At 43.8% G+C, this 15715-nt stretch overlaps 1 protein-coding gene across 6 annotated transcripts in view; it reads right to left on the minus strand.

The window, feature by feature from the left end:
* The window catches only part of MTCL1 (microtubule crosslinking factor 1), a 248137-nt gene that overhangs the window by 43793 nt on the left and 188629 nt on the right, over positions 1-15715 (minus strand). For all 6 annotated transcript variants that reach the window (XM_040353976.1, XM_040353972.1, XM_040353973.1 and 3 more), the window contains one exon: positions 8144-8311. In XM_040353976.1, the coding sequence (XP_040209910.1) occupies positions 8144-8311 (168 nt within the window). The remainder of the gene's footprint in view (positions 1-8143; positions 8312-15715) is intronic.

A 15715-nucleotide genomic window follows, 5' to 3' on the forward strand; every position in this document is an offset into this window, starting at 1 on the left:
GACACCAGCCATTGGATGGTTTGACAGTTTGGTTGAGAGCACAACCAATGTGACAGTTAGCATTCCCGGCATGCCAGGAATATAACTGCTTTTTCAAACTGTTAAATTGATGGGTTTACTTCCGCTTTAAGGATGCTGGAAAGTTCATTTTGAGGGTGAACCTCCGGCTTTAATGGAGTCAAGTTGTAAATGGCCTGTCATAAAAAGTCTGGTAAATAGTTGGAAGAAAACACATCTGGCAGACTAAGGGATAATGACATTCAGATGAACTGCCCAGTGTTAAAGCGGGGGTTCACCCTATTAATAAAAAACATTTTTTTTTTTCCTCTAGCATAAAATGAGGCATAGTAGCGCGAGCTACAGTATGCCTGTCTTTATTTTTTTAGCCCCGTACTCACTGTGCAATCGTAGAGACAAGATTCCGACTCCCCGCGGGGAATGGGCGTTCCTATGGAGAGGGAAGGTGATTGACGGCCGGCTCTGGCACGTCACGCTTCTCCGGAAATAGCCGAAATAGGACTTGGCGCTTCACGGCGCCTGCGCATAGTCTGTGCGCAGGCGCCGTATAGCGCCGTGAAGAGCCGAGACCTGTTCTGGCTGTCTTCGGGGAGCGTGACGTGCCAGAGCCGGCCGTCAATCACCTTCTCTCTCCATAGGAACGCCCATTCCCCGCGGGGAGTCGGAATCTTGTCTCTACGATTGCACAGTGAGTACGGGGCTAAAAAAATAAAGACAGGCATACTGTAGCTCGCGCTACTATGCCTCATTTTATGCTAAAATGTTGTTATGGAGGGTGAACCACCGCTTTAAGTTTCATAACATTTTAGTCCCATGTTGGAGGGATGGAGTTATATAAGGTGGTTACTTGTACATGAAACTCGTCCCTAATATACAGTCATTTAATGTGATTCTCAAGATGCTGGTTAGGGGTAGTCTCCAGTATGGCATTCACTAGGGATAACCATATATCTTAGGAATTGGTCGAACATTAAATTTAAACATCTGTAGAGACTCTATAGCAGGATTGTCTAAATGTAAATGAAACATCATCAATTTTTGATTGTGTTGTAGTTTGCCACTCAGTTTGTAATAAAATGCATGTCACTGGGACCCAATCTGAGAAAGTCAAAGGGAGAGGTTGCTGTTTTCAACCTGAATATCACGCCAAGGTAATATCACATGGAGTATATTTTAAAATAAAAAAGGATGTTATACTTACCTGCTCTGTACTGTACCCGCCGGCGCTCTCTGCTCCTTCCTCCCATGAGAGCGCCCTCAGCAAGCTGCATGCTAAGGAAGCAATAATGCAGGCGTGCTCCCGAGCCAAGCTGTATGCATCCATGGACACACATAGTGTGACTCAGACATGACCCCTGCTCCTCATGACAGTATATATATATATTATTGAGGTTTAGCTTGCTTGCAACATTTTGTGAACAAATATATGCAAAATAAAGATACTACAAAGATTTAGTTCATCCAAAACTGATAATTCAGGTAGGAGGGAAACTGGTGGGCTCAGTTGGTGCCTGGTCAGTATGGACTCCAGCAGTGGCGACCCATAATGCAGGGGCTGATGTACATACAGGGTGCCTGACGCATGGATTCCAGTGTTTTTTTTTTTTTTTAAGCACGTGATTAGAGCCAGGCTTATACTGGTTTGGAAAAGCCAGTTGAAACTTAGGTTTGACTAATCAGCAAAAACACCTCCAGTCAAGATGTTGAAGTGTATAAAAACCCAAATTCAAAAATAATAATATATTACAGCTAACTAATCCTTAAATGTGGTGGCTACATTAGTTTCCTTTTTCTCAAACTAAGAACATTTTAACAAATCTTGCTAAAAATGCAGTGTCAATTCCTGTAAGCTGAAAAAATAGCATTAGCATATGTCTCTTGTAAACGTCTAGTCCTATCAGTCCATCATATGATGGATATGAACAAATGCAGGCATGTTTGAATCCCAGTCTGTGTGACATCTATTGCTTCTTCCATAGATACCATGAAGCAGTGAGTGTAGACACAAAGGGGTTGATTTACTGAAACTGGAGAGTGCAAAATCTGTGCAGCTCTGCACAGAATCCAATCAGCTTCCATGTTTTTTTCTTTGACAAAGTTTAATTGAACAAGCTGAAATTAGAAGCTGATTGGCTACCATGCACAGCTGCCCCAGATTTTGCACTCTCCAGTTTTAGGAATTCAACCCCAAAGGAACAGGAAGTGTGGGATTTGCAGGATTGACAGGTGTAAATACAAGAAAAATTGCCCCCAAAAAGACAACTAATGCAGACACGTGGGCCAGATTCAAGAAGCAATTGCGCCTGTGTAACCATAGGTTACACAGCGCAATTGCTTACTTCCTCCGGCGTAGCGAATGCTCCTGATTCAGGAACATCGCTACGCCGACTGCAGCCTAACATCTGCGTGGCATAAGGCTCTTATGCCACGCAGATTTTAGGCTGCATTCTTGCGTTGGCCGCTAGGGGGCGCTCCCATTGTGATCTGTGTATAGTATGCAAATTGCATACTAACACCGATTCACAACGTTGCGCGAGCCCTGCGTACGCAAATTACGTAGTTTGCGTACGTCGGGTTTCACGTAAGGTTACACATCCTAATAGCAGGCGCAGCCAATGCTATAGGATACCCACGTTCCCGCGTCGCGATATTTAAAATCTACGTCGTTTGCATAAGTGAATCGTGAATGGCGCTGGACGCCATTCACGTTCACTTTGAAGCAAATGACGTCCTTGCGACGTCATTTGCTGCAATGCACGTCGGGAAAGTTTCCCGACGGAGCATGCGCTCTACGCTCAGCGCGGGAACGCGCCTAATTTAAATGATTCCCGCCCCCGGCGGGATCATTTACATTGCGCGCGCTTACGCCGGGCAATTTTGCTGGCGCGCCCTCGCAATTTACGGAGCTACTGCTCCGTGAATCGAGGGCAGCGCAAAATATTTGCGGGGGCGCAGGGCAAAATCGTTGCCCTGTGCCTCCGCAAATAAAGCGCAAATGTACCTGAATCTGGGCCACTACATCTAAGGACTGGTGAGATAAAATAAATAACTTTTTTGGGAGTTTGAATTTAGATGTGCTTTCCATTCACTTCCTGTTCTGATGTACGTGATATCTGAACATGAAGTGTGGAAAAATGTATTCAATGGGGAAACAAATGACAATTAAAACACAACAGATTACAAATGTTTCTTTTTTTTCCCAATAATCATGCTTACCTAGGTGGATGCAGCTGTTCCCCGGCGTCTCTGCATTGAGAACCGAGCTACAGAACACAGCCAATGGCTCGGTTCTCACTCCTCCCCCCGAGCGGAGAGCTGCTGCCTGTCAGTCAGCAGCTCTCCTGCTCTGTTCCTCCACACTCATTGGAGCGCTGATCTGTGGAGGGGCCATCTTAGCTGCTTGCTGAGACTGCCATCAGTCTAGGCAGCTGGCAGATCCAGACTTCCTAAGTTGGGATGACTCCCTGCCTGGACTGATGCAGTGACGTCAGTGGAGAGCAGACTTCAGACCGCTCTCTGCTGAAAACAGGTCACAGGAGTGCAAAACAAATTGCACTCCTGTGACCCTTAGGAGAAGCCCAGCCTAAAAAGCTCAGGCTGCACAAATAGACAAGAAGCAAAGAAAAATCTCTTCAAAGGAATATCGGTGGAAATAAAAGCTAAAAAGAACTTCTAACATTTTCAAGCAAAGAATCCCAAACTAACACCATAAAAAGCATAAAAGTGTTAGTAGGGTCCATTAACCTCGCTGGCGGTATGATTCTGTCTGGAAACGTACCAAAAGCGGTACAATTATTTTGCAAGGAAATTTGGCGTTTTGGACCTGATGGGCCCCTCCCACAGCTCTGCTCTACGAAAAGCCTATGTACAGCCCAGTGATTATATCACCACTGTTTGTACAAGGCAATATCTGGATTTGCAAAGGCATTTGGCACACACAGAGTTGAACTGATATCCTTCATGGCTATTGAGGAAGATATGTCAATTATTATTTTTCAGCCTTAAAACACAATACCCCAGGATAATTAGTGCCTATCACCTCATAATTCATGTAATTACAGACTAGAGACTGCATGTTACCACATACAAGCTTTTTGAAAGGATTTATTTGGTAGTACAGTGCACTTTGGTTTGAAGCAGAGAAATGAGGTTAATCTCTATTGTAATCTCTATTTAATCTTGCTCTGTCTCGCTAATCTTTTCCCTCTGGGTACATTTGTACAGGCGGCCACAGCCTAGTTCTTTATGGGTTCAGATTTACATTGCAGACACAGACGGTTTTCAAGTTGGTTTCTCTTCCTCATAACTACTTTTCCAAACAAACAAACAAACAAACAAACAAACCACTGGCTACACTTCAATGGTTTCATTCCTTAAAGCGGGGTTTCACCCGCAATTTTTTTTTTAAAGTCAGCAGCTACAAACACTGTGGCCGCTGACTTTTAATAAGGACACTTACCTGTCCTAGGCGCCCGCAATGTCGCCCCCCCCCGAGGGCCGATCCCTCGATCCTGGCAGCTCCCAGCGCCGCCATCCTTACTGGGGGAAACAGGCAGTGGAGCCTTGCGGCCCAGATTCACACACCTCGGCGCATCTTTATGCGGGCGTAGCGTATCGAATATACGCTACGCCGACGCTGAGCAGAGCGGTAAGCACAGTATTCACAAAGGAAATGCTCCCAACGTTGCGCCGGCGTAACGTAAATTCGTAGGCGTAAGCCGGCCTAATTCAAAGTAGGTGGAAGTGGGCGTGATCCATTTAAATGAACCGTGACCCCATGCAAATGATGGTCCGAACGAACGGCGCATGCGCCGTCCCGTTGGACGCATCCCAGTGCGCATGCTCAGAATCACGTCGGAAATACTCCCTAAGATATGTCGAATCACTGCCTACGACGTGAATGTAACCTACGCCCAGCCCTATTCACGTACTACTACGCAAACAACGTAAAATACGACGGCTGTTCCCTGGTCCATACTTTAACATGACTTACACTTGCTTTATGAGGCTTAACTTTACGCCGGACGTACGACTTACGTAAACCGCGTATATTAATGCGCCGGGCGCAAGTACGTTTGTGAATCGGCGTATCTCACTCATTTGCATATTCGAATCGTAAATCAATGGGAGCGCCCCTTGCGGCCAGCGTAAATATGCGCCCACGATACGACGCCGTAGGAGACTTACGTCGGTCGTAGGAAGCCTATTTTCAGGCGTATCTCAGTTTATGGGCACGGCACATACATACGACGGCACACATTAACACTTACGCGACATATCTCGAGATACGCCGGCGTAAGTGCTATGTGAATCCAGGCCATAGTGTATAAATCTGCAACTAAAGCTGACGATACACCAATACAATGTACGTCTGATTCCTGCTAAATCAGGAAACATTTGTTCTGTAGGTGGCCCTCTCAGCACCACCCAGATCAAGAAAGGAGAGGATCTGAAAACTGTTGGCCCAACAGAACCTGCATACAATCAGATGCAGACACTCTTTAGGTATTCTGACAGCCATGGGTGAATAGCTGGCCCTTCAGATTCATACTATTTTCATGGACGGGAATCAAGCAATCTTAATGTGTATGGTCAGCTTTAGTTTGTGGAAGAAATGTATAGTTTGGGATAAAAGTAGAGAAGAATTAGAACTCTTGTCAAGTTTTTATTGCTGTATTGCTTTCTCCCCATTTGGGAATTTATCTCCCGTGGTCACCGAAGATATTGGTGATGGGAAATCAAAATTTCACAGTTCCCGATCAAGAGATAAAGGGTCAATACACCAATGGGGACAACCTGTTTTATTAATACACTTCTAATTCCCCTCATTTTGTAGAGACTTGTAGCAATGTCTTTGGGATAGGAAGTGAAGGGATTTGTCCTCAACAGGACAAAGGAATACAAATAATGTATCTGAAGGGGGCATTCTAATCAAATGACAGAAGCAGCTGTGGGAAAAAAAAAAAAATTGTACTTATTATAAAATATGACTCAAGACTTTTTCCTTGAGGTGTCATTCACACTTGTGTTTTGCAGATACATGTTCAAAATCAGGCGCTTTCCAGAAACAAACACAAATGTGATGCTCTTTTCCAGATGCATGGCTGTGCCATTAATTCACACGCATGCAAATAAGAGCATGAGCTCTGCTGCACCCGCGGAGGTGTAAACAAAGCCTTAAGCCCTGTACACACGATCGGTTCGTCTGATGAAAACGGACCGATGGACCGTTTTCATCGGACGAAACCGATCGTGTGTGGGCCCCATTGTTTTTTTATCCATTGGTGAAAAAAAAATAGAACCTGTTTTAAATTTCTTCTTATGGTTAAAAAAACGATAGAAAAAAACGATCGTCTGTGGGGAAATCCATGCATGCTCAGAATCAAGTCGACGCATGCTCAGAAGCATTGAACTTCATTTTTCTCAGCACGTCGTAGTGTTTTACGTCACCGCGTTGGATACGATCGAATTTTTAACCGATGGTGTGTAGGCAAGACTGATGAAAGTCAGCTTCATCAGATATCCGATAAAAAAATCCATTGCATCAGATTCCATCAGATATCCGATCGTGTGTACAGGGCTTTAGGGATTGCACTACAAGTACACTAAATGTTCAGTCGCTGTGGATCTAAGGGGGAAGATCTGAAATGAGGGGAAGCTCTGCTGTCTTTTTCATGCAATCATGTGCAAGCTAAAATGCTGTTTGTAGTGCACTTTTAGTGCAAAGTGGATTTGCCCAGTGTCAATACACAAAGCTGTATGGATAATTTTACATGTGTTTGTTAATTTACTTCATAGCAGTTAGTGCACCAAAATGTTCAATTCATAACAAAAAAAAATTCTACATCAAATAATTTTGCAAAGCTTATTTTCGCCATCAATCTGACTGCAATTCCAAGCTCTAAAGGCCCGTACACACGATCGGATTTTCTGACAACAAATGTGTGATGGAAGGGTTTTGTAGAAAAATCCGACCATTTGTATGCTCCATCAGACAATTGTTGTCGGATTTTCCAATAGCAAATGTTTTATAGCATGCTTTTAAATTGTCCGACAACAAATGTTGTGATGACGGATTATCTAATTGTGTGTACACAAGTCAGTCGGAAAAAAAATCCAAGGTACAAACAAGCATGCTCAGAAGCAATGCCAACCATAGCACAACATTAGCAGAAGTTGCCCAAAGGGTGGCGCTAAAGAGCAGAACAAACACTTTGTATCTGTTTGTTAGCCAACAAAAGTTTTGCCGTCTGTATGCAAAAGAAGTTTACGCCCAAAATTTCACTGATTTGTCTGATGGAAATCCGATCTTGTGTACGAAGCTTTAAAGGATAAGTTCACCTTTGGAACATATTATATGTTCCACTTGTATTTAGGGTGGAACGTGTAACATGTTCCAGCTCCAGTTCCCCCTTAACCCCCCTCGGTGTGAGAGCAGGATCTTCTCCCTGCACCCGCTGTCAGAGTATGGCAATGTGAGGCTCCTCCCACACAGCCACATCACTCATTTACAGAGTTCTGGGGAGGAATGCTTCAAGGTGGCAGCTGTTTTAGTTCTCAATGGACGGCAGGGGCGCTGGGGAGCGCTCTCGTAGTTCATTGAGTCTTGTTGCAATTTAGTAACTGTCTGCCTGTACAGTAAAAGCAGTACTAAATGTCTGCACAGATCCTTGTCAGAATAAAGTAGCACAGAAGGAGAGATCGCCTCCTGTTCCTTTAAGGCATGCTGTATAGCACAGTGCTTGTGCTATGTAATTTTTCCCTTCTTACTTTGTAAAAAAACCTGGTTGATCCTGCCAGTTCCTGTTTCCCCATGCCTCTGCTGACTACAGTGATAATGGCTGCTGTGCCCTGATTACCGTGGTCAGTTTACATGCCTCTTTCATCTGCAGCTCTCCTCTGTTTTCTCCTGCGCGCCCCTCCTGTTAAAGTGATTGTAAAGTCACTATGTGACTTTACATGTATCCCCTCTCGTCATCCTGTCATTCACTACAGCAGATTTGTTTAATCTGCTTTTAATCTGTTTAAATCTGCTGGCTGTTTTTCTTTGTGTATATTCTCAAAAATAGCAAGAATCATTCAGGGTTTGATAAAATGCAAATGAGAAGTTTTTTCCTTAGGTTACCTGCTCCAGACGACATCTTAGCTCTGTCCCTTCCATCTCCCAAGAAGCTTTGTCTTCTGCAAACCGCTGCTGAATTTCATGTCTGTCCATGGCTTCATCCCGCAACTCAGATCGGAAATCATCCACTAAGCCCTTTAATGCAGCAAGGAGGCGATGATTTTCACTTGCCTATAAAATAAAATACATAATGATACTAAATACTTAAGTTTTTTTTTAGAAACATACAATTCATGAAAAGTGTGTATTAAATAATCAGGAGTGTTGCATATTAAATAAAATAGTTCAATTAAACACATTTTCATGTCCAAAAACACAATTAAAAATTCTATGGCAGTGCAAGATACATAGGCAGGTAAACATGCGCATCAGATTGTATGAAAGTAGTGTGTACAGCAAGATACTGAGAAGTTTTCAGCAAGCTTTTGCAAAGTAATGCTAAATCTTACTGTAGTCTGGTAGCAGTTTGTTTAATGGGACAATAATCCTATTAACCTCTCCAAACTGGAACTGAATGGTACTTTAACGACTTGAGTACCAGCCTGTATATAGCCCTTTATTATTTTTTTTCCCCGTTTTCAGTGTTATGATGGTGTGACTGACAGTTACTCGGTCATGCAATAGAGTACTCAAATGATTTTCATATATTTTTTTTAGACACATCAAGCTTTCGTTTGGTGGTGTTCATTAACCACAGTGTTTTTATTTTTTATTATGTGAAAATGCAGAAAATAAAAAACTTTTCCCTTACTCTCTGTTATAAAACATAGCAAATAAAAATGCCAGAACTGTTTGTGGCTAGGGTATCGTGTGATTGCTACCAATCATAGCGATCACATGTAAGCAAAACAGTCATGAATGACTTCCATTCATGACTGCTTGCTTACTATTGTGATCCTGTGATTGGCCCACAGCTTTCACATGAGCTAATCATAGCACCCTGTATCATATGATTAGCATTTGAAAGCCATTCATGATAGTTAAAACTTCTGCTTATAACAGTGACCCCCCCCCCCCAAGAGAAATACAGTGGGCCAGATTCAGAAAGAATTACGTTGCGCAGCGGTGGCGTAACGTATACCATTTACGTTACACCGCCGCAGGTTTACAGCGTAAGTGCCTGATTCACAAAGCACTTACCTGTAAACTTGCGGCGGTGTAACGTAAATCCGCTCGGCGCAAGCCCGCCTAATTCAAATGGGGCGGGCACCATTTAAATTAGGCGCGTTCCCGCGCCGAGCGTACTGCGCATGCTCCGTCCGTCAAATTACCCGACGTGCATTGCGCTAAATGACGTCGCAAGGACGTCATTGGTTTGATGTTAACGTAAATGGCGTCCAGCGCCATTCACGGACGACTTACGCAAACGACGTGAAATTTAAAATTTCGACGCGGGAACGACGGCCATACTTAACATTGCTTAGACCACCTAGGAGGCAGCCTTAACTTTACGACGCGTATCGCTACGAAAACGACGTCAATTTAGATCGACGGCATCGCGGACGTTCGTGAATCGCCGTAACTAGTCATTTGCATGTTCTACGCCGACCGCAATGGCCTCGCCACCTAGCGGCCGGCCTAGAATTGCAGCCTAAGATTCGACGGTGTAACACAAGTTACACCGTCGGATCTTAGGGCTATCTATGCGTAACTGATTCTATGAATCAGTCGCATAGATACGACAATCGTATCTCAGAGATACGACGGCGTATCAGGAGATACGCTGTCGTATCTCTTCTCTGAATCTGGCCCAGTGTCACTATGGTGACATTGCACTGCTCTAAAAGAATAAGTAAAAAAAATCTTAAAAAAATCATATCTCTGATCACCACCACACCAACCATATGATGACGCTGTACTGCACTGATGACAGTATGTAAAAAAAAAAAATGAATGATCCTTTATTCGTAAGTTCCTCCTTCATCTGTTGTAAGGGAAAGGGGCGACTCTCTAGTGTAATCACTGTTTGCATTTGTGATCGCTGCGATTGATCATCACAGTGATACAGGATACAGAGCCACTCAGATCGGTTCTGTACACTGTATCTGTGAAACAAGCAATTCAATGGAAAAATGCCAAATATAAATTCAAAATGTACCCATACCACTATATAAAACACAGAAATTAACAACTGGTCACTTTTGTTGTACATTGATTCACATTCTAGGCTTAGAAGGTTTAAAAGTGGCAGTTGACAGTATTCCTCTTTTGTATTAAACTAGACAGGGGCAGATCCACGTAGATCGGCGCTTCTCTACGCCGTAAGAAGAATTTGCGCCGTAAGTTACGGCGACGTAGTGTATCTTTGGCGGCGTAAGGGCGCGGAATTCAAATGGCTGTGATGGGGGCGTGTTTTATGTAAATACGTTGTGAACCGATGTAAATTACGTTTTTTTGAACCGCGCATGCCGTCCGTGGGGGTATCCCAGTGCGTATGCTCAAAATTAAACCGGAACAAGCCAATGCTTCCGACGGTGACGTCATTCTATGCAAATCCCTATTCGCCCTTACGCAAACGACGTAAAAAATTAAAAATTTGACGCGGGAACGACGGCCATACTTAACATTGAGTACGCCTCATAATAGCAGGGGTAACTATACGCCGGAAAAAGCCGAACGCAAACGACGTAAAAAACTAGCTAATTTGCACACTCAACTGGGAATTCAACGGAAACGCCACCTAGCGGCCGGCGGAAAAAATGCACCTAAGATCCGACGGCGTACTAAGACATACGCCTGTCGGATCGATCCCAGATGCCGTTGTATCTTGTTTTGTGGATACAAAACAAAGATACAACGCGGGAACTTTAAAATTACGCGGCGTATCAATAGATACGCCGGGGTAATTCTTTTGTGGATCTGCCCCGACAGTGTTTACCTGCCCAGCACTAACCTCTGTTCTGGTCCAGACTAGTGAAAATGCTGTGATGACAGGCTGTTGGACAAATGTTGGATGGCAGGCTTAAAAATATTCCACAAACAACAGTCTGTTGTCGGCTTTTTCGATCGTGAGTACACAAGTCCAATAGTCCATCGGACAAAAGTCCAAACACGCATGCTTGGAAGCAATGCTCACTAAACACAACATTAGCAGAAGGTGCTGAAAAGGGTGGAGCTAAAGAGCTGGAAAACCACGTAGTACGTCACTACGTTTGTGTTTGTTGGCTGACAATTCTTTGCCGTTTGTATGCAAGACAAATTCCTGGCCAATGCTCTTCGGACAAAAGTCAGAGGCTTTGTCTGTGGAAAATCCGATCGTGTGTACAAGGCTTAAGAGACCAGTTGTCAGAATGGAAAGATGTTATGTGGGGATGTGCTTAGCCCTGAGCAGTTAGTGACTTTTAGAAAGTCCACATTTGCATAGCATTTGCAGGGGTTCTGACAGCAGTGGGCTTATATGACGTGAATGGAGCAGCTCCATTAGTTTAATTCGATTTTTGCTTATTGTTTAATATGGCATATTTATCAGTGAATACTTATAAAACTATAATTTAGGTTTCAATGGACCATATAAAAAAGTATTGGCATTGGCCAGTGGCTGTCATTTCATTTCACAAGCCTGTTTATCCTTTAGTGACAGTCCAAGTGGTTCACTAGGGCCACAGATGGCCCTTGTGCCCAACAAATTATAATTTCCTGACAGCTCCAATTCAGCCTACCACTGGGTATGCCCTGACCATACCGCCACATGCAGGACCTCATAAGTTTGACTCCGTCTCCCAGGCCAGCATTCCTTTCTTTTCCTCCTAACATCGTAGGACCTTTTTTTGTTCCTGCATCATCCCTCCCTGGTTAGCTAGTTAAGTTCCAGTGGTAGGCTAACATGGGGCTGTAAGGAAAATGGAAAACGGAATATAATTTAATAGGCCCGGATTCAGATACAAGATACGATGGCGTATCGGCGTAATTTCGAGCATGCGCACTGGGATTTTTTCACGAACGGCACATGCGCCGTTCACAAAAAAGTCAAATACGCGGGGTCAAGTGAAATTTTAATAAAACACGCCCCCAACATCCCCATTTGAATTAGGCGGGCTTACGCCGCCACACACACGTCACGCCGCCGTAACTAAGGGCGCAAGTTCTTTCTGCATACGGAACTTGCGCCCAAAGTTACGGCAGCGTACGCCAGCAGAAAGATCCGCTGATCTTTCTGAATCTACCCCACTGAATACTTGCCTAAATTTTCCTTTCCTGACAAGCGCCAAGTCAGCACAAACTCTCACCCAGGTGCAGAAATCTTGCTATGCAACGCCAGCTTGGGAAAAGAAGACAAATTTATGAGTTAGGTCCTGCAGGTGGGGGTATGGACCGGTTATACCCAGTGGTAGGCTGACATGGAGCTAATCAGGAAAGGAAAATTGCGGTAAGTATTTGATATTCAATTTTCCGTTTCAAAGTATTCATACATAGGTTTGTCAAACTATGTCCTGGGTATGCCCTAACATGCCTTACTGCATCATCCAGGAAATATAAAGAGAGAAATAGATCTCATGCACCAACATATTATATTGACATAATTTATAACCACTCTGTAAGCTGCTGCGAATCTCTTTAAATGACAACATATAATTACATTTATTGTGGAGATTTATTATAACCAGATTCCGTGTGAACTATAGTATGATATGTGAATATTCGATGAAAGGTTTTCTTAAAAAAGAAAAAAACAACAAATTTTATTAGGACTTTTTAAAACCAAGCCGGTAGCTATGAAGATAAAGCTGTTGCATAAAATGGGCTGTACTATTTAGTCATTGTTTGTTGGAAAATGTTCCAGTACTTTTACAGATATTTCCATTACCATAGCAAGCTGTAACCTGCAGGAAAGCCAAAACATATGTGATACATCTTATTTGGCTTACTCAATATATTTTAGTGCAAGTTCTCAAAATTACTGCGGAAGCATAAACTGGTTATCTATGGCATTAAAATATTTATTTTATGAACAAACATTTTTTCAGTCATGAGACTGCGCAGTAGCATACAAGGTTAGTGTGGGGTGTAGCAAGATGGCGGACCTGATCGCCGCTGGAGTCCCGCGATCGGTCCCCGGAGCTGAAGAACAGGGAGAGCTGTGTGTAAACACAGCTCTCCCTGTTCTTCAGCGTGGCGCCGTCATCGATCGTGTGTTCCCTTTAATAGGGAATCACAATCGATGACGTCACACCTACAGCCACACCCCCCTACAGTTGTAAACACACATGAGGTCACACATAATCCCTTCAGCGCCCCCTTGTGGTTAACTCCCAAACTGCAACTGTCATTTTTACAGTAAACAATGCATTTTAAACGCAATGGTCCCAAAAATGTGTCAAAATTGTCCGAAGTGTCCGCCATAATGTCGCAGTCATGAAAAAAATCGCTGATCGCCGCCATTAGTAGTAAAAAAAAAAAAAAAATTATAGAAATGCAATAAAACTATCCCCTTTTTTGTAAACGCTATAAATTTTGCGCAAACCAATCGATAAACGCTTATTGCGTTTTTTTTTACCAAAAATAGGTAGAAGAATACCTATCGGCCTAAACTGAGGAAAAAAAATAATGTTTTATATATATATTTTTGGGGGATATTTATTATAGAAAAAAGTAAAAAACAAATGCATTTTTTTCAAAATTGTCACTATATTTTTGTTTATAGCGCAAAAAATAAAAACCGCAGAGGTGACCAAATACCACCAAAAGAAAGCTCTATTTGTGGGGAAAAAAGGACGCAAATTTTGTTTGGGAGCCACGTCGCACGACCGTGCAATTGTCAGTTAAAGCGACGCAGTGCCGAATCGCAAAAACTGGCCGGGTCCTTTAGCTGCCTAAAGGTCCGGGTCTTAAGTGATTAATGGGGACATCTGCTTTAAAATAGAGAATAAAAACGGAAGACTACGTTGATTTAACTACTGCACTTATAATATAAAAATCAAATTTAGCACCGACTTTCACTTTAAGAAGGTACTGCCTTTTAGAAAAGGAGGCAATTCTGTCAGTTGAACCATGCAGGTCTATTTCTAGAATAGCAGCTGTAGAAAGAGCCTCCAGAGGACTTCTTCTCTGGTATAGGACTTGATACCATCTGGCTGCAGGTGGATAATATAAAATATTTATATGCAACATTTCATTTTTACTTGATTAAAATTATATATATATATATATATATATATATATATATATATATACTTGTTAGCACTGAATGCAATAGGCACATACAAAGCTATACAATTCCTTTAGGCTCGGTTCACATTTGAACCACATGCGGCTCACAGCAGGGGTCCGGTGCTTGCTGGTTCACCGTTTCAGGTCCGATTTCAGCCCAAAACTTTCGGCTGAATTTGGACCTGAAACGGACCAAAAGACGCAACGGACCCGCTGTGGAGATATGTGAACCGGCTCCATAGAGAGACGGTCAAAATGGTGGATTGGAACCCACTTCCAATTCACAATGGTGTGAACCCAGCCTTAATATTAAAAAGGAGCATCAAATGTGGAAATACTGTGACAGCTCCTGTAAGCGGAAACTGTTACATGTACGGCAGAGGTAACTTTTCCCAACAACTTTATTAATGCAAGTGCCAGGCGGGGTTATATTTATTTTTGAACTTAAAGGGGTTGTAAGCCTTCGTGCTTTTTCACCTTAATGCATCCTATGCGTTAAGGTGAAAAAACACCTTGCAGTGTCCGGCACCCCAGCCCCCGTTTTACTTACCTGAGTCCCAAATTTCCATGGGCCCAATCCCCCGTCACTCTCTTTACGGCTTCTCGGCTCTTCATTGGATAGATTGATAGCAGCGCAGCCATTGGCTCCCGAGGCTGTCAATTAAATCCAATCACGAGGGCACCGGGGGGCGAGGCCGAGTCATACACTCGGTGGCTATGGACAACGAGGGAGCGCGCCCGTAATCTATTGTGGGGAGGAGCCGCAAGAGCCGCTGTGGGACCCCTGAACAGGAGGATCAGGGCCACTCTGTGCAAAACGTACTGCACAGTGGAGGTAAGTATGACATGTTTGTTATTTAAAAAAAAAAAAATACGCTTAAGGCCCCGTACACACGACCAAACATGTATGCTGAAACTGGTCCGCGGACCAGTTTCAGCATACATGTTTGGTCGTGTGTAGGCGCGAGCGGGCCGAATTCCAGCAAACATTTGCCCGCCGGGCCTTTTCCCAGCAGACAAATATTCCTGGACGTGTTTTAAAACCGTCCGCTGGAATCCTGCCCGCTCGGACATGTATGGTCGTCAGTACAGACCTACCGTACATGTCCGAGCGCCCGCCGTCCCTCGCATGCGTCGAATGACTTTGACGCATGCGTGGAAGCCTTTAAATGGCAGGCCCGCCCACGTTGCCGCGTCATCGCCGCGTCATCGTCGCGGCGACGACGCGGACACGCCCCGCGTATTGTTTACGCGCGGACTTCTGTACGATGGTGTGTACAACCATCGTACAGAAGCCCTCTGGCAGGCATGTACGGTGAAAACGGTCCGACGGACCGCTTTCATCGTACATGTTTGGTCGTGAGTACCCGGCCTTAGTGTCACTTTAAGCTGTAACTTGCCTGGGAGCACATGGCGTATGCTGGATAA

Source organism: Rana temporaria, chromosome 5 (genome assembly GCF_905171775.1).
Source record: "Rana temporaria chromosome 5, aRanTem1.1, whole genome shotgun sequence".
Taxonomy (NCBI): domain Eukaryota; kingdom Metazoa; phylum Chordata; class Amphibia; order Anura; family Ranidae; genus Rana; species Rana temporaria.